Consider the following 22,430-nt stretch of genomic DNA (forward strand, 5'->3'; position numbering starts at 1 on the left):
TTTGCCCTTAGTTGGACTTACATCCTAGCTCTGTATTTTTCTGCAACCTAGCAAGTTCCTTGACTTTTCTAATCATCAGTTTCTTCATTATGTAAAGTAGAAATAACAATACTACTTGTCTTATAATAATGTAGATAAATTGAGATAATACATATCAAGTACTCAGAACAGCCTGACATACAAGTAAGGTTGGTCATTATTATTCCGTGTAACCTATTCTAGGAAATAAATGAAGAATCAAAAAATGTGAATGATATATATCATTGTAGAATTAAGAGAGCTATCATGTTGTATTGATTTTTAAGTAATCACAGGAAATTTAGGGACAAAAGAAGTCAAGGAGATGAGAAGGGCTTTATAGACGTCATGAGGCTTGAGCAAGGCCCTGAAGAATTTGAATTGGAAATGTAAAAACAATCATTGGTGGACCCAGAGGCGGCAGCAGGAAGGAATGTGCCTATATAGCACAGATAAAAGACCAGCCAGTTTGAAAAGAGAAGGAGAATGTAAAAGGATATGAATTTGAAGAAAAAGAGATGATCTAGCTTATAGCAGGCCTACCAATTGAGGAAAATAATCTAAACTTATTTGGTTTTTAAAAAAAATGGAAAGAAAGAGGCCTTTTGACAGAAAATAATTTATTTCTGTCTCTCAACAGTCCCTTGGACTTCAAGGAGATCAAGCCAGTCAATTCTAAAGGAAATCAGTCCTGAATATTCGTTGGAAGGACTGATGCTGAAGCTGAAACTCCAATACTTTGGCCACCTGATGTGAAGAACTGATTCATTTGAAAAGACTCTGATGCTGGAAAAGATTGAGGGCAGGAGGAGAAGGGGACAACAAAGGATGAGATACTTGGATGGCATCACCGATGCGATGGACATGAGTTTGAGTAAATTCCAAAAGATAGTGAAGGACAGGGAAGCCTGGCATGCTGTAGTCCATGGGGTTGCAAAGAGTCAGACATGACTGAGCAACTGAACTGAACTGAACTGAACTGAAGGCCCATTTCCTCAATCATAGATGGCCATCTTGTTGTGTTATCACATGATGGAAGGCTGGAGGGAACTCTCTGTGATCTCTTATATAAGGGCACTAATTCCATTCCTGAAGCCTCCACCCTCATGTACTAATCACCTCCCAAATCCCCACCTTTTATCACCATCACATTGGGGTTAGGAGTTCACTTATGAATTTAGAGTGGACATAAACATTCAGTCTATAGCAACTGGACATGATGTCTGTACTATAGCAGGTAGGCCTTGTCAGGGAATAGTGAGAGCTTTCAGGGAAATGGAGGCACCAAAGATCTCCTATTGCTATTTCCCTCACCAGGCACTGCCCATGTTTCTTTGCTTCTCTTTTTGGCAAAATCGCTCAAAAAAGTTCTATACTTACTGTCTTTTGTTTCTCTTTTCTTATCATACTATCTCTCAGGCTTTTGCTCTCTTGCTCTATTGAAACTGCTCATGTTAATGACATGCATGTTGCTGACTAATAGTCATTTTCAGTCCTTATTTTACTTCTCAACAGCATTTGATAGAACTGACCATCACTTCTTCCTTTATAGACTTTCCTCACTCGGTTTTCAGGGTACAACATATTCCCACCCCACTGGTAATTCTTTTTCATCTCCTTTAGCTTGCTACTTCTCTTCTCTGATCCTCTTAATGTGAGGGCTCAGCTCTTATCTTCTCTCTATACATTCCCTCTCTTGGCCACCCAGATAAAAAAATGAACAATATCATTTTTTAATACACTGAATACTCACAATCAAAAATATGAAAAAGTGTTGGTGAGGAGATGGAGAAATTTGAACTCTTCTGCATGGTTGGTGGAGTATAAGATGGTGTGGCCCCTTTGGAAAACAGTTTTGTAGTTATTCAAAAGTTATACATAGTGTTACCATTTGACCCAATAATTCTAGTCTTAAGATATATACCCAAGGGAATTGAAAACATATGTTCACACAAAAACTTATACATACATGTTCATGGTAACATCATTCATAAGAGCCAAAAAGTGGAAATGACCAAAATGGCCATCAATTGATGAATGGATAATCAAAAGGTGGTTCTATCTACTCAATAAACTACTATTTAGCCATAAACAGGGTTGACGAACTGATACAACATACAACATGAATGAATCTTAAGAGCATTATGCTATGTTGAAGAAGCTAGACCAAAAAAAGCATATATTGCATGATTCTATATGTGAAATGTATACAATAGGCAAGTCCATAGATACAGAAAGTAAATCAGTATTTTTCAGGGGCTGAGGAGAAGAATTGGGGAATGACTGCTATTGAAAATGGGGTTTCTATTTTGATGAAAATACTCTGAAATTGGTGATGATGGTTACAATAACCTTGTGAATATACTAAAAACAACTGAATTGTACACTTAAACTGTGAATTTCATGGTATCTAAATTATATCTTAATTTAAAAAAAACTACAAGGCTTTGAGCTTCCTTTCCGTAGTTTACATGTACAGGACCAGCATCCTGGGCTAGATTTATTACTACAGATGACTGGATCTGTCTTTGAGGTTCATGGAAGTCAATCAATAAGGAAACCATCCTGGATTAAATAGTTCATACATGACAAATAAATCCTGAAATTAGAAACTTTGTCCTGGGAATACATGTTAGGAAAAATTATGATGTAAATCTTATATCAGGGGCTATTAGGTAATACAATAGATGCTGTCTTTGTGGTTTTGCCTAAGACACAGAAACATTCTTTGGAAGGATGTTTCTTCTACTGACCAACTCTAAAGGATTAGGGCATAAAATCAAATTGCAACTAATTCTATAAAGGAATTTTTGCCAAAATAGTATAGCCTATTTCCAGATGATCTAACTTTTATAAAGATAAGCTGATGAGGCCAAGAGACACAAAGAATCACATTTCCTTTGACCAACTTCCCCAAATATCAGATGTCTCAACTGAACATTTGGCAAGCATTAGGAGGCAGTCTAAATTCTGATTTGTATTGCTGATTAAATAAATGTCCATATGTTTTTGATACTGGATACTCAGGTAGCAAAGTCAATATACTGTCATGAGAATTTAGGGGCTTGATTTATACCCTTATCCAATCAAAGAGCCATCGTACTTCCAGCTGGGGTGAACTCCAGAGATACCTACAGATGGAGATAAAATGTCTTTCAGCTTCAGAAGAGAATTCTGAGTCCTCTCATTTGGACAAGTTGAGAGTCTAGATTTCTGCTGTTAGACATGGAAAGCATAATTTTGGTCTGAGAAAACTCTAAGTGCAGGTGTTTTTAATCAACTGCTTCTATCACAAAAGCATTTCAATAGAATCCCTGCAAAACATGTCACTTGGTGTAGATCTGCATTTTTAACAAACTAGCTCCAAAATATACCCCCTCAAGTAGATGAATGATCTATTTGGATTTAAGGTATGTTTGTTTTGGATACTATACTACAGTGCTTTTCTCTATAAAGGTTTACTGAATGAGTGAATGATTTAATGAATCTCTATTATATTATCAAGGTAATATTAGAGTTGAATATTTTTCTTATACAATTTTAATAGAAATGCCAAGCTATAAGTGAAGTTTTCTCAGAGGACAAAAAGATTTTCCTTTTAAAAACTGATTGCTTACTGATATGTCCTCCCCATTATGTTATAAGCCCTTTGATGATGTTATTCATCTTTGCATCCTCCACACAATGCCTACTCCTGTGCAATGTCCATAAGCAGATGCTCAAAAAATAATAGGAGAAAGATATGGAATAGAACTAGTTGGGATTATTTTTTACACTTCAGGTTTTGGATGCACAGTCTGTTCAGCAGTACCAAGGCAGGTCCATAGAGTGACTACTCCATCCCAGAAGCTAAAAGAGGACAGCTCTTTCCTCTCTCCTCTCTCTGACAGCTGGAGTACAGGTCAGTGACTAGTCACGGCCAAAGAGACCTTAGTAGTAGGGACTTTGGATCTGGAGGGAATGACTAAAAGATGCAGGATTACTTAAGTGTTAATTTGAAATACCACAGCAACTGGTCTCCAAGCGTAGTGGTAACCGCAGCTTCCTAAGTATCCTAGTCCCATGGTAAGAATTTGGCCTTGTCTTGCTGATGATCTTTATTCCTGCCCCAGCCTGACTTTCTAGATATCTGTCAATCCATGAGCCACCCATATAAACTGAAGAGTAAATTCAAAGGCAATCCAAAAGTATATTAAAAAAAGAAACCTAATATTACCTTTTGTACTCACTTCCTTGGAAGATGAATTACTTCTTACCCATTAACTCAGGCATATAACAATTATGGTTTTTCACCATACTGCTCTCTCTCAAATTTTCCTAGCCCTCCTATGAAATACAGTTATCTTTTAAAAAATCCAAATGTCTATCTAGATTTTAAATATCTAAGATATTGCAAAGATTTTCCCACTATGTTAAAAAAATGAAACAATGGAGTAAAGAGATTTTTTTTTTAACTCCTATATACACACAATAGCCAAAAGCAGAAACCACTAAAATTAATACTTCATCAATGGGCAATAGATTCAAAATAAGGGGCTTCACTGGTGGCTCAGTGGTAAAGAATCTGCCTGTCAATGCAAGAGACACTGGTTCTATCCTTGGTCCAGGATGATCCCACATGCTGTGGAGCAAATAAGCCCATGCATCACAACTACTGAGCCTGTGCTCTAGATCTCGGAGCTGCAGACACTGAGCCCACATGTTGCAACCACTGAAGTCCAACTGCCCTAAAGCCCATACTCTGCAACAAGAGAAACCACTGCAATGAGAAGCCTGGGCATAGCAACTAAAGAGTAGCCCCCACTTGCCACAGCTAGAGAAAGTCCGTGCAGCAATGAAGACGCAGCATGACCAACAATAAAACTAGATAAAGCAATTTTTAAAATATGGTGTATCCACACAATGGAATATTATTCAGCCATAAACAGAAATAAAGCACTGATACATGGATGCACGAAAACATTATGCTTAGTGAAAGAAGTCAGATGATGATGTTTCCACAACATTATGAATACACTAAATGCCACTGAATTGTACACTTTAAAATGGCTAAAATGGTGAGTTTTATGACATGTATTTTTTCCACAATAAGAAATTTAAATTCAATATCCTCAAAATTAGGAGAAATATAAAGCAGAATATTTTAAAAACGATTCCTTCTGTTTACAACAGAACAGAGTGGCTTGTCAAGAGGGTTTCCTGGTTATAAAATCTTTGTAGTTCCAACTTTCCCTTCGAACTCTCAGTGGAGTTGTGTCATTATATAATCAGGTTTCCGTATTAAGAAATTACCTTGTGTCTGGCGAGAGGGAAGTAAAGCTCTTCCAAAAGGCATTTAATTTATCTCTGGTCAAAATCACAACTCCTTTCATTTAGACAGAATGAGGAAGTTTTGAAAATGAAGTACAATTTAATGGATCTTGACAAATATAATTTTTCCACTCTGGCAAAGTTTAAAGCTCTCTTATTACAACAGTTACTCAATTTTCCAAAGATGCAGGGCTTCACATGGAAAAAATAGGCTGAAGATGCTAGTATTTACATAATTCTTCAAACTGGGGTAACAAGAATGTGCTGCAGGCTGCTACCCATAATTAGATGGCTCATTATTGTAAAATATTTCAAGTTTGCTCAGTGGAATACTGGGAAATGACATTAACTCAGTCTTTTACTCTAGAATTTTATAACTTTTTATTTCCATCATTTCTATATTTCCCCCAAACCTCACATACATCATCAGTAAAAGAAAAAAAAGTGTTTATATGTTTAATTGTATAAACACACACACACTTCCACATATATTCTAAGACCTTTCAATAATTGTTTTCCAATCCCAACAGAACTAGAAAAGAAAGCCTTACACACCAAGAATCCCACTTTCAAAGTACTGATTTCAGTGTGTGTGTATCAAAGCCAGTGACTGTCTTTTCATTCTAAGAAGCAAAAATGGTGAACTCTTTCCATTTTCTGCAATACATAGGGTAAATTGAAATACCAGAAACTTCATGTTCTATTTCTCAACTTATTGAAAAATGTGTGTTGCTTAAAAAGGCATTTTCAATAACCTCTTGGGGGAAAATTGCAAGATTTCCCCATCAAATTCCTCGGAAGAAACCATCTTAATGCTTTTATAAATAACAAAAGCATTTCATTTCAGAAGTCCTTAAAATACAATCATTTCATTTACTTTTAGAGGCTTTATTAAAGTAGGTTTTCAACCCACACTCTTCAGAGCAGGTGCCTGTAATTAAAAACAGTCCTCTCACCTGATCCATTTCCTGTGCTTTTTGGGTGTGAGAGCACTAACTCACCCTGAATTCATAAGGAAGACATTATTGCCAAGTTCATGAAGCCCTCTGAGAAATTCATCAGGGCTACAAACTACTGACCTTACCCTAAACCCATCTGCTTGCAGGCCAGCTGACTCAGTGTCTCCTGCCAGCCATCCGCACACACGTGGTGTTCCATGGCAGATCTGTGAGCCATCAGGAATGAGGAGGAGTTCACGTTTGCAGAGAGGGTCACTGAGTGGGGAAAAAAAGGAGGGGAACTCTAATTTAAAACATCTCTTCTCATGAAACCACATGATAACATGCCTTTATTTTACTTGCAGACATGTATTTTTATTTATTTTAGCTAAAAACTATTTGGTGAATTCTTCTGCTCTGCAAACCATAGTGATCGCCATGTGGCAGAGGACTAGAAAATGAGTTAGATGTGTTCTCTGCCCTCCAAGAAATAGAGACTCTTAGGGAAATGGACAGGCAATTCTCAACTTTTCATTATGAGTTAGAAGATGGCCAGAGGCAGTCCCATTCCCATGAGTTTATCCAATGATTTGAATAATTAGAAGGAGCTAGTTGTAACTTCATTCAAATTGTTTCCTTTCAAGAAGGTCTTTGAGAATGTAAATGTGTGAGTGATGTTAATTTTGGATTAATGTGGCATATGGGCTAATTCTTCTTTTATAAAAGAGAATCCTCTGTACTTCATACCCCACAGATCATTTATGGAAACATTGCACAATTAATGATAATACACTTCATAATTATGATTTGGCCAGACGATGCCAAAATAAGGACCAAGGGAATGGAAGGAGGGATAAGTGTAGGATGACAGAATGAACCAAACTCAAGATTATAAACTGCAACACTGGGACACCAGTGGGAAATGCCTTTAAGTCCTGTGCATGGAATGTAGTAGATAGACAGAAATCTCACCTGGATTTCGAGCAAGAATATAGGGCAGACAGAAAGGCCACGTTAATATCTTATTCCAGGTAGTGTCAGTGATATAAGAATGACCAACTATTGATAAATGTTAAAGTTGGGGGATGATAGAGTTTAAAGTTATATTCATATGGAAAGTTATATGATCATAAATATTTGAACCCAAATATTTTCATGTGTAAGACAGACAATAGAGAAGTAACCTGGGGGGAAGTGTTCTGTGAGTTGGAAATAGCATGTACAAATCACTGCTGACTGATTTTACAGTAGTAAAGTAGAATAGATGAACTTGGTTAGTATGATCCATAAAGCCAGTTAGGATTCATTTAACTTAAATGGCTACCAGGCGTTAGAGCAGATGGCAGAAACAAGCAGCTCACCACAGTCCCATTCATCAGAACTGTCTATACAGTCGGCTTCACCGTCACACCACCGGTCACGTGGCACACACTCGTGGTTTGCACATTCTAGCTCATCAGCTTGGCAAAATGCTGGCAGGGGAACAAGAAGGGAGGAGACAAACATTTTAGGAATGGATGGCATTTTCACTAACAGGCACCTCCTGGTTTGCCAACAGGTGCATCAAAGGAGGAAAAGATGTGGTTGCTGAGGCCTTCCAGTAAGAGTCAATACCGAAGAGCAAAGCTGGTACAATCTCATTTCTGAGATGTCCATCCACACAAACAGCAAGCATTTAGACAGCACTACTATTTCCAAGTGACTAAATTCTCTACTACTAACCACAGCATTGAAAAAGTGGCACCCAGAGCAGCAGAAATCCCAAAGATGAGAGCACAGAACTAAAACCTGAAGTGGCTTGAGCTGAACACTGGGTGTGAGCAGGCTGAAGTCACTCTAGGATGAAGCCAGCTCAGTCCACATGTACGGTTAGTTTCATTTTTTTAATCTCTAGTATGAAGTGACTCTCAGAGTCACACACTAATCTTCTCTTGGGTTTTTAAAAACTATAGCCAAACTCCTTAATTGCCTGCTGCTGCTGCTAAGTCACATCAGTCATGTCCGACTCTGTGCGACCCCATAGACGGAAGCCCACCAGGCTCCCCCATCCCTGGGATTCTCCAGGTAAGAACACTGGAGTAGGTTGCCATTTCCTTCTCCAATGCATGAAAGTGAAAAGCGAAAGTGAAATTGCTCAGTCGTGTCCGACTCAGCGACCCCATGGACTGTAGCCTACCAGGCTTCTCTGTCCATGGGATTTTCCAGGCAAGAGTACTGGAGTGGGGTGCCATTGCCTTCTCCGCCTTAATTGCCTATCTAATATCTATTACTTTTCTTTCTCCTTTCTTAAGGGAATCTGATTTTTATTCAGGCCTCCACACCAGCCCCTGTCCAGGGAAAGAATCCTAAGTGGTTTAAATAAGACATGATATTTTTCTCACTACAATTGTATTTTCCTGAGTACAGTTATTAGCCCAGGAGCAAACATGGCATCTAAAATCAGTGTCTCGGCTTGTGGTTTCGTAGGTTGTACTTTACAAGGTAGTTCCTGACCAAACCCTGCCATCCAAGGCTTTGTGTCCTAGTCTGGAAGAGAAGTGGCCTGGAAGAGACACCATCTTTTCTTATTGGTCCTCCCTAAGGATGCTTCTAGACCAATATCATCATGCCTATATTTTACACATTTGATTGTATTTGGCATATATTTTTCCAAGTGAAGTTTTAGTCAAAAAGTCTGAAAATACAAAAAGCTTTTGACATGTATTTCCAAATTTCTCACTTATCCAAAATGAGGGGTAATTAATGTTTAAAATAAAATGTCACATTGACAAATGCCCAATAAGTACTTACAGCAGTTCTTTTCATCCATGTTATCAGGGCAGTCTGGAAACCCATCACAGATGACTGTGTGCTTCAAACACTGTTTACTGGATGGACATTCCCAAAGATCTCTCTCCTTACATCCTGGAGACAGAAGGAAAGGTTATTTGCAATAGATGTGAAGGTGAAAATAACTATGGCTTTGATCAAACAAAGTGAAAAAAGCATGACAATATAAAGGGAGGATTTCTTTCTTCTTAACAAGTTTTGACTCCTGTATACCATGGAAAATGCAATTTTGAAACTATAAATGCTTGGTAATCTCCATATTGCATTATAAATAGTACATCTCTTCCAGGAGAAGATCAAAAGTGACATATGGGAAACAGGAAAAAAATGAAAAAGCAACTGTACAGTAACGTTCATCTTTTGCTGTTCCTTTTGCTTTCTGAGCCAATTTGCCAACACATAAGACTCATCTCTAAAATGATGAGCTACACTTTTAAGCAAATATGCCCAAACCTAGTGATCTAAATGTATATTATCTTAAAATGTAATTTCAATCAACAAATGGTAACGCCATCTGTGTGTTTAGCAAAAGAGGTAACTCCTATGCCAAATATCTACAAAACTAGTTGATGAGCCAGGTATGAAAGCCATTACCTTCAGTAATGTAGCCAGAAATCTAAGATTAGAAATTATCTATTATATGAGAAATAAATATAAAGACTATAAGCTTGAATGGTAATCTGTCTGTAAAATAACAAGCTCTTGCAATGAACTTAATAAATGTCATTTGATTCATAGACAGTGAATTTATATGTTCGCTAAAACATGCCAAATGTCTAATTGTTCTTTCCACTCAGGTTGGACCCATGACTCTCACCATGTTGTGAGTGTGTGGAGGAAGAGACCATATATATTCATCTTTGAGCATCTTGATTCCCCTGCCTAGAATGGCAGCTAGCCCTCAGTAGACTCTCAACACATATGAATTTTAAGTGGAACTTTATTTCATGTAAGAAATAAAAAGTCTCTTGTTCCTAGAAAAAGGTAGTTTAGTTTACAGCAAATGAAACATCAGTGATGAAATAAGGAGTGTCTTTAAAGACACAACTTCTCATCAGACCTGGTACAAGTCATTCAGAGAAATGGCATAGATGATTGGCTCAAGTTTCTTGGAGGCCCTCATAGGAAAATAATCTGCTTTAAAAGAAGAATTTTCATTGAAAAATTATCAAAATAAATTCACAGAAGAGAGATTTTTACTATGGGAAAAGTTAGGTTTAAAGTGTTTCAGATGCTTAGCAGGAAAAGAATCCACCTGCAATGCAGGAGATACGGGTTTGATCCCTAGGTCAGGAAGATCCCCTGCAGGAAGAAATGACAACCCACACTAGTATTCTTGCCTGGGGAATCCCATGGACAGAGGAGCCTGGCAGGACGCAGAGTCAGACACTGCTGAGCAACCAACCATGCATGTTTGCACCATTCAGGGCTTCCCTGGTGGTCCAGTGGTTAGGACTCTGAAGGGAGCATGGGTTTTATCTCTGCTCAGGGAACTAAGATCCCACATGCCACGCGGTATGGCCAAAAAAAAGGGGGAGGGTTAATAAAAAATACAATAAGATATTTTTTATTTTTTTTATTTTTTAATTTTTTTTAATAAGATATTTTTTAAATAAAGTGCTTCATCATTCAAACATATAGGACATTGGGAGAGTATCTGATCACAAAACTGTATAGGAAATAAATAGTGAGAGTCCTTCACTAACTATCTGGAATTGTCTTAGGCCCAGGGACATCTATTCTAGGAACTCATGGGGATATTATTTGGAGTTTTCAGCTAACCGAGAATACAGACATCATCTGGAATGTTCTGACAATGAGACTCTCATCACAAACGATACCACTTGCTAGCAGATGATGAGAGAAAACAGCATGAGTCTTTCTGACTATTCACAAAAGTACAGAGAAGAACTTGAACATGTGGAATGAGCTGAGAAAAGACCACACAAGTCAATCCACTGGTACATAAGATCTGCATCCTCTCAGAGGGTAATAATAGGAAGTAACACTTATTATCTACTCTAAATCCACATTCTAGATAATAGTTTTAGTTCTTAAAATAACACCACAATGTCAGAATTACAATCATCATTTCCTAAGTGAGGAAACTGAGAGTTAGAGAAAATAAATAAATTGCTCCAAATCCAGCCTTATGGAGAAATATCCAGTTGGGGAGAAGGTCTAAGTCCTTAGTTGTAGCTGTCTGTACATTAAGAATACATAGCACATGCCAGGGGTAAGAGCAAGGGAAACAGAGCTTAGAGGCAGACATCTGGATTTAAACCCCAGCTTCAATCTCATTAGCTGTGTGACCTTGGATAAGTTTCTTAATTTCTCTGAACCTCTGTTTCCATATCTCTAAAATAGGAATAATAACACCTGCTACAAAGGGTTGCTATAAGGGAGAAATGAGTGCTCTCTGATCAGTAATTTCCCTTCTGTATATTCTCTTTTCTAATAAAAGTTTGTGTGGCCTAATGCCCTCTTCTGTGGAGTTACGATGAGCATAAATGAATTAGGATGAAAAAAGGTCAGGACATGAGTCCCATGGAAGACAATACTGTGATTTTGTGAAGAAACTGTTCTTTCTTTAAAATGACATTTTTGGTGTAATTATGCTTTAAATGTATGCTTTAAAAGGAAGAGGGTATGACTCCATTAAAAATGAAAAACAGATATGGATAGGATGGGATGTCTAATGCAGCTGTAGGTTATACAATCAAATAATTGTTGACGTCAGGATAACAGCCACCCTTGCACAGAGGCCATGGCCACTCACAGCAGCCACTGTGTGTTGCTAAAGTGACAGTTCTTCCCAGTTTTCCTGGGACTTTGCAGGTTTGATCATCAATCTACCCCCTTTCCAAGAAACCACTCGCAGTACCAGGCAAACTAGAATGGTTCATCACCTAAGTGTGCTAAGCATTCTGCTGAGTTCTTAACTTATTCACTCTCATTTTCACAAAAATTATGTGAAGCTGGCTTCCCTGTCTTGGGCAGATCCCACTTGAACTAGGGAACCTTGTCTCTCCATTTAAAAAGTTGTCATTCACAGACATAGGGAACAGACTTATGGACACAGTAGGACAGGGTAAGGAAGGAAAGGGTGAGATGTATGGAGAGAGCAACATAGAAACATATATTACCATATGGAAAGTAGATAGCCCATGGGATCTACTTTATGACTCAGGGAACTCAAACAGGGGCTCGTAACAACCTAGAGGGATAGGATGGGAAGGAAGGTAGGAGAGATGTTCAAGAGGGAGGGGACATATGTAAACCTATGGTCGATTCATGTTGATGTTTGGCAGAAACCAACACAATGCTGTAAAGCAATTATCCTTCAATTAAAAATAAATAAAAATTTAAAAAGTTGTCATTATAGGTGAAGAGAGCAAACCACCTTAAAACAGATGCTTCTTGTACTTTATGAAGCTCTCAGTTATGCAAGTATAAGGTAATTAGGCCTGTTCATCAGGGCTGCTAACTTGATCAGTATATCAGATAAAAAGTGTTGCCACAAAAAAAGAAAAAAAGTATTGCCACGGAGGAGCTGCTTATGAGAGCAAGGGAGAAAGGCCCTTCTGCATCCTGGTGCTGGTAGAGGCTGGCCTGGGCTGGATCTAGCCATCTTCAGCCAGCAGCTGTCCCAGTGGCTATGGATGTGACCTCAGAGCGGATCATGGCAGTTGAACAGTGAGGTTCAGGCCCGGCAGGTGTGACGGCCCCTCCACAGCCTGGGACCCCTGACTATGGAGCCCAAATCTCAAAGAAAAGCCATAGTACCTGTGGTAACAGCCAGGTCAAAAGGACCTGCCTCCTGCTCCTCCCTCAGACTCCAGGTCTAAGCGTCAGAGGCAACCAACACCAGCACAAGTCACAGAGCTCTCGTCTCTGACCAGAAAGCCCCAGTGGACTTCCCAATTCCTGAGTCACCTCCCCCTTTTAGAGGTGGCATCTTCATGCTGTCCTCTCCACATGTGCTGGCCCAGTACCCTGGGAAGAGGCAGCATGAAGAAACTGGCAGGGTTTATATCGTAGGGTCGGGGCCATCCTCAGTGTGTCATCCTGGAGATGGAGACAGTCACCATCAAAACAAACACTTCCTCCAGGACAAGGTGCCACCCTCATGTCCATGTTCACTGTGTAAATCAGGGACTTCACCCAGCCTGCTCTCTTCTGCCATGTATAAGACCTGGTCTGTCAGAGACCAAGCTAGACGAGGCTCCTTCCCTCAGGGGAGATCGCTGAGGTGACCTGGGGGTGGGGGGACATGCCTCCTGATTTCCTAGCACCATGACAGCTGGGCTCTTGGTTATTGCCTTCTGAGGACTGAATAAGGCTTGTTATACACATTCCAAGCTGTAAGGGATAAAGGAAGGTTTCTCTAAGTGTTACAGGTGAGAAGGCTGAGGCCCAGAGAAGTTACATGACTGGTCAAAAGTCACACAGCCTCCAAGTGCTAAATCAGGATTTAAATCCAAGTCTAGGTCTACACGGGCTTCTCAGATGGCACTAGTGGTAAAGAGCCTGCCTGCCAAAGCAGGAGACATAAGAGATGTGGGTTCAGTCCCTGGGTTGGGAAGATCCCCTAAGGAAGGAAATGGCAGCCCACTCCAGTATTCTCGTCAGGAGAATCCCACGAACAGAGGAGCCTGGCGGCCACAGTGCAGAGAGTCACAAGGAACTAGACACAGCTGAAGGGACTTGGCACTCTGGGTCTCCATGGGCTTCCCTAGTGGCTCAGCAACGAAGAATCCCCTGCAATGCAGGAGACCTGGGTTCCATCCCTGGGTCAGGTCAGGAAGATCCCGGGAGAAGGAAATGGCAACCCACTCCGGTATTCTTGCCTGAAAAATTCCATGGACAAAGGAGTCTAGTGGGCTACAGGCCATGACGTCACAAAAGAGTCAGACATGATTGAGTGACAATACACACTAGGTGTACATAGAGCAAGACACGCCATTTCAGGCTGCCTGTCCCAGATACCAAATGACATCAAAGAGTTAACCAAGCGGAAAGCTACCTGAAGGGAAGGAGAATATCTGCTCCTTGACATGAAATAATTAAGTTAACCAGAGATCAGTCCTAAGTCTCATCCTGAAAGTACATTTGTGGACACGTAACATGAGATGAGAAACGCTGGGCTGGAAGAGGCACAAGCTGGAACCAAGATTGCTGGGAGAAATATCAATAACCTCAGATATGCAGATGACACCACCCTTATGGCAGAAAGTGAAGAGGAACTAAAAAGCCTCTTGACGAAAGTGAAAGTGGTGAGTGAAAAAGTTGACTTCAAGCTCAACATTCAGAAAACGAAGATCATGGCATCTGGTCCCATCACTTCATGGGAAATAGATGGGGAAATAGTGTCAGACTTTATTTTTCTGGGCTCCAAAATCACTGCAGATGGTGATTGCAGCCATGAAATTAAAAGACACTTACTCCTTGGAAGAAAAGTTATGACCAACCTAGACAGCATATTGAAAAGCAGAGTCATTACTTTACCAACAAAGGTCTGTCTAGTCAAGGCTATGGTTTTTCCAGTAGCCATGTATGGATGTGAGAGTTGGACTGTGAAGAAGGCTGAGCACCGAAGAATTGATGCTTTTGAACTGTGGTGTTGGAGAAGCCTCTTGAGAGTCCCTTGGACTGCAAGGAGATCCAACCAGTCCATCCTAAAGGAGATCAGTCCTGGGTGTTCACTGGAAGGACTGATGCTAAAGCTGAAACTCCAGTCCTTTGGCCCCCTCATGTGAAGAGTTGACTCATTGGAAAAGACTCTGATGCTGGGAGGGATTGGGGGCAGGAGGAGAAGGGGACGACAGAGGATGAGATGGCTGGATGGCATCACTGACTCCATGGACATGAGTCTGAGTGAACTTCAGGAGTTGGTGATGGACAGGGAGGCCTGGCGTGCTGTGATTCGTGGGGTCGTAAAGAGTCGGACAAGACTGAGCAACTGAACTGAACATGAGATGAACATAATGACCCTTACTCTGTCTTCCAGTCACAGAGCAGGAAGTTAGTCTCTTCTGCCAGCAAAAGAACAAAGAGACACAGAGGCATGGAGACTGGCTCTCTGCAGTGTTAAAAAACATAACAGTTAAGTCCTTCTTAACTCCTTAAAAGTATTTATGTATTTCTTACAACAGAAAATAAGTCTTTTGGAAAACATTTAAAGTCAAGCTGTAAACCCCACCAATATCAGAGCCAAAGGCTTTAAAACACAGTTATGGAGGTGTTGGGGCTTCCCTCAGGCTCAGACGGTAAAGAATCAACCTGCAGTGGGGGAGACCCAGGTTTGATCCCTAGGTTGGGAAGATCCCCTGGAGAAGGGAATGGCAATCCACTCCAGTATTCTTGCCTAGAGAATTCTATGGACAGAGGAGCCTGGTGGGCTATGGTTCATGGGGTCACAAAGAGATTATATTCTATTTCTTCAAGGGGGTTTTGACTCCAAGAAGAAGTTCAGGTTAGAATAAAATGTTTTATTACATTTTATCACCCAAGAGGAGATCAAAGATAGATAATGAAATGGTTTTTAATCATTTGAAGATAAACAGAAGGTCCCTCAAGGACACTCGCATTTGTATTATTGTCCATCTTTTTCTGTATGCTGAATGCCTTTTATGTAGTAATGATCGATTAGTGATTGTGAAGCTGTATTCATGTAACAAAGGATTTTATTTCTCCAGTAGATGCGGAAAAATTGTTCAAACTCTATTCTCATTTAACTTCCCCATTGAGAGGACCTGCTGCTCACATCACAGCCCAGGAACAGCCTTACTCCTGCCGGCAGCTCACTTCCTTGTGGACACGGACCTAAAAAAGCTAACCTTAGTCTCACAAGCTCAAGCTCAAATCTATAATGTAAAGGCAAAGCTCAGAATTATAATCTTGCTGTTACTTTCTTTAGCTTGACATTCCTTTATGCCCCTCTTATTCATTTCTCCACCCAGATTTTTCTCCATAGCTTAGATATCAATGCTTAAGAAAAGTTAAAATGAAAATAAGCCTCTTTAATCCACTTGCTAGACACACAGCTAACTTCATCTACATAGTAGAGGTTCAAGTAATGACAAATTATTACTTTAAGACAAGAAACAGTACTGACTCTGTAAACCAGTCCTACCTTTTAGGCTTCCCTCCCACAAAGCAGTTCTGGAATGATGTGTTCATATTTACATAATGCTTCCAAACACTTGCTGAAAACATTTCTAATAACACCAATATTTCCAATATATATGTTGTTTACATTAACAATTACACAAGCAGTGCAACTTCGACAACAAAAATTTACCACAAGAGCAGGAGCTACTTCAGAATTTAGCATTACCCATTGCTAAATGCTAAATGTGTATATTTGACAAGTATTTACAAACGGCGTGCTCTGACCACCATATTTTCCTGCTGCAAAAGTGTCAAAGACACACAGCGTAAATTTCCAACCCATCAATTCTTTTACGACTAAGTTAAAGAAGTGTTTCTTTGAGGGGAAAACCCAATTACGTTGAAAGAAGTTCTGGAGGAGCGACAGATGTGTGAAAATGAATAGTTAATTGTGACATTATTCGGTAAAGCCCCAGCATTTAAGTGCCCTTCACACCACAATGGGCAGAGTAAATCAGAAAGACATGAAGCGTGGTGTGAAATGCTGCTTTGCTGGAGCTGGTGTTTGTATTACCAGACGGTATGCCTGCCCATGCCCGTGGAAACAAAGGGACAGACTGAGCAAGCAGGCAAAGTCGGGAGGGGATGGTTTCCCAGCAGTTCTCTCTGTGCTGGGTCTTCCTCTACTTCCTCATTTGACGTTAAGTGCTGTGTTCTCCCGAAGCATGGGGCATGCCCATTCAAACCGCTGCATATGTTCTGAAGGGGATTGTACATAAAATATTTATTATAAGTCCCTTTGAAAAATATGATGAGAAATTAATTTCTCATGAACTAATACTGTTGGGGGCAATTAATACCCTCAATGTATTAATTTATTACTGACTTTTAACTGTCCTCAACTAGAACTCTCAATAACATCATCAGTATTTTGAGTGTTTTATAGAGATTAGGTAATTTATTCGATAGTTCTGGTGAGCCTGTAATTGTTAGATTCGAGTATGCACAGAAACTTATAGCTTACCTAGAAATCTGACATTTTAGGATCATTTGTAATGAACAGAGCTTTAAATTTCTTCTTCACCAAATATACTCTAGACCTTAGACCATTTAATCTTCCAGAGTCTCTTTTTGAGACTATTTACATTTCTCAAATAATTAGTACCCTATTGCAAATTTCAGTCTAGCCACCCAATGGAATATCATTGAACAATGATATTCTCTTTGAACAATCTAAGATAGTTTAGTTTAAGCTGCACCTCAAAATACCATAGCCCATAGTTAGTGAAAAAAAATCCAATAGATTCTTAATGAGTTACTGATATAGGGGATATTCAATGAGTATTGACTTATTTGTATAAAGACCACAAACAAAGCAACCAACAGTAGTTTCACCAAAAAACTGTATGCTCCCCCCTAACAAAATTACCCCTGATCATTGGACCATCATTCTGACAGCTCTGATTTTCTAGAAAATGCACTTATCCATATTTATCACAGCTGATAGGATTTCAGTTGATTGCTTGTAACATTTTGTCTAGACTAGAAGGGCAGTGTCTACTATGGAAAACTCATTTTGGGGAGCAAGGCAATATTTCATCCTTCAAAGGCCAAAAGAATAAAATGATTTCAAAAGATGCATTGCCTCATGTGTTTTCAATAGCAAAAAATGTCAGGTTTTTTAAAGCAGAACAAGCTAAATAGTCATAACCAAACTATTCTTTGGCTAGCCCTTCAATCATTTTGCTTTACTCCAGCATATTCCTTAGTGAAGAGCATTGTCTGTTTTCAATTCCCTGATACATTTTAAGGTTCCAAGTACAAAGGTTTGCAGGGAAGTAAAATGGGAATTAGCTCCACTTAAATTGCCGTTGGCATTTCCTGCCTTTGCCATGGTGATTTTGGAACTCAAAGGCAGAAATGCCAGGAAGAGTTTTATCCTCTGTGGGCAGAGACAAAAATCATAGAGGGCATGAAATTTAATCCCAATTAAACTTAAACTTTGGAGCCTGCAGTCTGTCTTTGTGTATCTAGATGCCTATTTAACAATACGGGAATTATAAGTAAGGACAGCATTATTCTGATCTTATAACAGATGACAACTGCTTTAGAATCTCTCAATAAAAATAATCTCTTACATTTGTGAAGAGCTTCTCATTTTACTGAGGGTTTGCACATATGTCGTCAAGGTTATAAACAGAAGTGTAATTTAGAGAAAATCAATGGAACTAACAGGAAAAACATTTATAACTCATGTCTTGCTGTTTGATAATTTAAGAAGTAAATGTCTTAACATTCAGTCCTGCTGCTGCTACTGCTAAGTCGCTTCAGTCATGTCTGACTCTGTGCAACCCATAGACGGCAGCCCATCAGGCTCCCCCATCTCTGGGATTCTCCAGGCAAGAACACTGGAGTGGGTTGCCATTTCCTTCCCCAATGCATGAAAGTGAAAAGTGAAAGTGAAGTTGCTCAGTCATGTCAGACTCTTAGCGACCCCATGGACTGCAGCCTATCAGGCTCCTCCGTCCATGGGATTTTCCAGGCAAGAGTACTGGAGTGGGGTGCCATTGCATATTTAAAACTGTCAGTAAACAACAGAAATATTTTAACACAACCCCTTATCCTAGTGTATGTTTGAGAAAAGTGCCATCTCACATACATACCACAGTTTTCTTCATCACTATCATCATCACAGTCAGCCTGGCCATCACATCTTCTGGAAGCCAGAACACACCGTCCTGAGCGGCACTTGAAGTGACTAGGTGAGCATTCTGTAAAAAGCAATGGGCCATATTACTGCCAATAAACATAAAACCCAGACCTATCAGCTATGTTATTCATTTACGTGTGGGATGATGTGGAGAAGATATCACTGAAGATAAGGATGGTCCTTCACCAAGATGAAATCACCAAAGTTTACTTGGTTCTCTTCTGTCTGCCCTCAGCATCTTTTTCCTTCATTCTTGGCATCATATCTCCAGATTAGCTGTTTTGTGTCTTCATGCTTTCCAACAATTACCTCTCTTTCTGAACGGACGATTGCTGGAGCCTGAAATGTCCTAGGAAGCCAGTGCTTCTAACTGCCCTCCTTTCATTTGTCAAATTGTTTCCCATTCTAATCTTTCCACCTGGTGAGCAGGCATTCCTCTATCTGATCATCTCACATGGCCAAGGTCTTCGAATGCTTTGCACTTGAAGCTGAGCAACAAAGAATTAATGCTTTTGGACTGTGGTATTGGAAAACACTCTTGAGAGTCCCTTGGGCTGCAAGGAAATCAAACCAGTCAATCCTAAAGGAAGTCAGTCCTAAATATTCATTGGAAGGACTGATGCTGAAGCTGAAATGCCAACACTTTGGCCACCTGATGTGAAGACCTGACTCATTGGAAAAGACCCTGATTCTGGGAAAGATTGAAGGCAGGAGGAAAAGGGAATGACAGAGGATGAGATGGTTGGATGGCATCAGCGACTCTATGGACATAAGTTTGAGCAAGGTCCGGGAGTTGGTGATGGACAGAGAAGCCTGGTGTGCTGCAGGTCCATAGGGTTACAAAGAGTCGGACATGACTGAGCAACTGAACTGAAGGAGCCATGGATTTATCTTCACTGTTACCTTCAAGACCCTCTAGTATAAAAGCAGCTTCCGTATATAATAGACTCTGTGAGTTGTGTTTACAATAAACACGGAGATTATTACAAAGTCATCTCTGCAAGTTATTTTTTAAATGAATACAGTGTCTAACAGATGAGTATTAAATTCTTCAATGTAATCAAGTTTATAGATTCACCACTTACATAGCCTTTCTATTGGCAATCAAATAAAAACAACAATAAAGAAACTTCTAAAGGTAGCTGATTTATTCATTCATGTTAGATACTGCATTGTAATCGATTTAAAAATCAATAAAAATTAACCTTCAACTTCATCATCAGGCATTAGGCAGGTTTGATTGTCTGCATTTTCCTCTGGAAATTGATTGCAATCTGTGTCTTCTGGCCACTGTAGACCCACAATCCCAAGAACAGACTCACAGCGTTCTTTGGAATGCTCACAGAGAGCTCTAAAAGAGCAAAAAAGACAACATTACAGGCAGAAATAGCTACACCAAATGTTAGGCATCTACACAGGACTTTTAATTCGATACAGCCGTGGGTCAGTGTATATATGTGGTGTGTGTATGCAGTGTGTGTGTGTATCCATGTATACATGGATACACATACACATAATAGGTACTTGGGAATCCAAAATAAGTGATATCATTACAAGGGAGATAGATTTCTGAAACACAGTTTCACCAAAAAAAAAAAAAACACCTCTACTGCAGGAATGGAAATAGAGTTGTTCCCAGAACATGAATTCCCTTTTCCAGTTTACCTTTCTTGCTTTCTCTTTTGTCTTTCAGGCAGACACATTCTCCAACATTTTTGTTTCAAGCAAGTCCCCAACATCACTACGGGCACTCTGCCACCAAAGGGCATGGAATCTATACAACACCCTCAGCCCCTTCTGGTGCCCTGTGACTGGGGTATTTCAAGTTTTAATCTGACTTCCCTAAAGGCAATACTTCAGCTTACACCAATATTGTTGAAAAACCTGGTGCTTCTCCCAAACCCATCTATGCTGAGCTCAAGTTGGTAAAAAATTAAATGTGTTGGCTTTTGTTAAAGAAAATATATACTAAGTATTGCACTAGGTGTTTTAATGTGTTACTTCATTTGTACCTAGAATATTGTAAACTGAGGCATCAGTATGTCTCAAAGAAGATGTTTTTTACTTCAGATGGAAAAAAAAAATGTAGTTTTGCCTCAATAAATTAGTTTTTAATGTTAAGTAGACATAACCAAAGTATGTTCCTAGGCAAATTTCTTATTTCCTTTTAAAGACATTCTCATTTCTCAAAAGTTTCCAACTTTAAACTAAGTTAATATCAACAAGATAAGGAATGGCTAGCAATTGAACAGAGAAGTTTCCGAAAAGTCTCCATCTTGATTTAATAACTCTGTCTAGATTTAAGACAGAGCATAACTTAATGCTGGTTTAGCCTAGGAATCTGGGGCAAAGACAAAGCCCTGGCATTCCCATATGAGGCAAAAATGAGAAGCTCAACAGTGTTTAACAACTATCTGCTGGATTGAACAGTTTTGTTGCAGATTAATAAAAGGTGTACATAACTCAATTGCTGCTGCTATTTTACATTAACCAAAAGATACCTATTTCAGATAGAAGTCAGGTACTGCCTGACCCTACCACTTTTTTTCCCCTATAAAATAGAATAAAATAAACGGCACTACAACTCCATGGCACACTGTTCATATCATAATCTGTGTGGTATTCAACCACAGAGACAACAGTCCCAAAAGGTTACTTTCAGTATGACAACTAAAGTATTTAGCACATTATAAGGGCTCAATAACATTAGATTTTTTCCAGTTCATAACTTAAAGACTGAATTTTAAGATCAATAAACAAACCTGGCAAAAGCAACTATGTGCAACCCCATGAGCATATCAGTATATTACTCTCTTTATACAAAAAATATTTTCTTACAAATATCATCATGTAAAATTCTCTTTGATAGCTACTAAAAATGAAAGATGTATAAGTGCTAAGAAACAAAACTAAAATACCTAGAATCAGTTCACCAAATTGTTCACTGTATAGTATTTCAGGATCCATCTCATCTTGGGCATTTAAATATGAAACCTAAATCTTAAAATTATCAGTTATATGTGGATATAAATTTGTTCCAGAGAACACTATGTTAGGGAAATATTTACACACATATGAAAAGAAAATCAAATACAAGAATTTGTAAAGTACTATTAAAAGTAAGTATTCACTATCATCAACCTTGCTTAGCAAAAATGGAATAATTTACAAACAACTTGTTAACATAAAACTGGTAGATGTTTTATTAATATTTTAAAAGGCATTTAACAGAAATTTTCAGAAGTATATTTACACAAGCCTACATTGTTTTATTCTACTTGTACCTTTTGTTCAGTTTCCCAAGTCATTTTGAAATTTTATCGTTTCCTGTCCTGACTCTATAGATAACCCTTCCTTGTCATCCATTTGATATTCAGTATTTAATTTGTTTTCTCATCTGTTCACTGTTTTGATATTACTGCTTTTTCTTTAAGTTCTGAATGACTTCTGATCCAAACATATGGTTTTCACAGTTACCACTCACATTTAGGCAGGCACATCTGTGTATTCAC

At 39.1% G+C, this 22,430-nt stretch overlaps 1 protein-coding gene across 2 annotated transcripts in view; it reads right to left on the minus strand.

Annotated features, from left to right (window-relative positions):
- The window catches only part of CORIN (corin, serine peptidase), a 293,429-nt gene that overhangs the window by 53,799 nt on the left and 217,200 nt on the right, over window positions 1-22,430 (minus strand). For both annotated transcript variants that reach the window (XM_040238148.1, XM_040238147.1), the window contains exons 12-16: window positions 20,124-20,269; window positions 18,872-18,979; window positions 9,057-9,170; window positions 7,628-7,738; window positions 6,413-6,542 (exon numbers count right to left, since the gene is read on the minus strand). In XM_040238148.1, the coding sequence (XP_040094082.1) occupies window positions 6,413-6,542; window positions 7,628-7,738; window positions 9,057-9,170; window positions 18,872-18,979; window positions 20,124-20,269 (609 nt within the window). The remainder of the gene's footprint in view (window positions 1-6,412; window positions 6,543-7,627; window positions 7,739-9,056; window positions 9,171-18,871; window positions 18,980-20,123; window positions 20,270-22,430) is intronic.

This window comes from Oryx dammah, unplaced genomic scaffold (assembly GCF_014754425.2).
Source record: "Oryx dammah isolate SB20612 unplaced genomic scaffold, SCBI_Odam_1.1 HiC_scaffold_3, whole genome shotgun sequence".
Taxonomy (NCBI): domain Eukaryota; kingdom Metazoa; phylum Chordata; class Mammalia; order Artiodactyla; family Bovidae; genus Oryx; species Oryx dammah.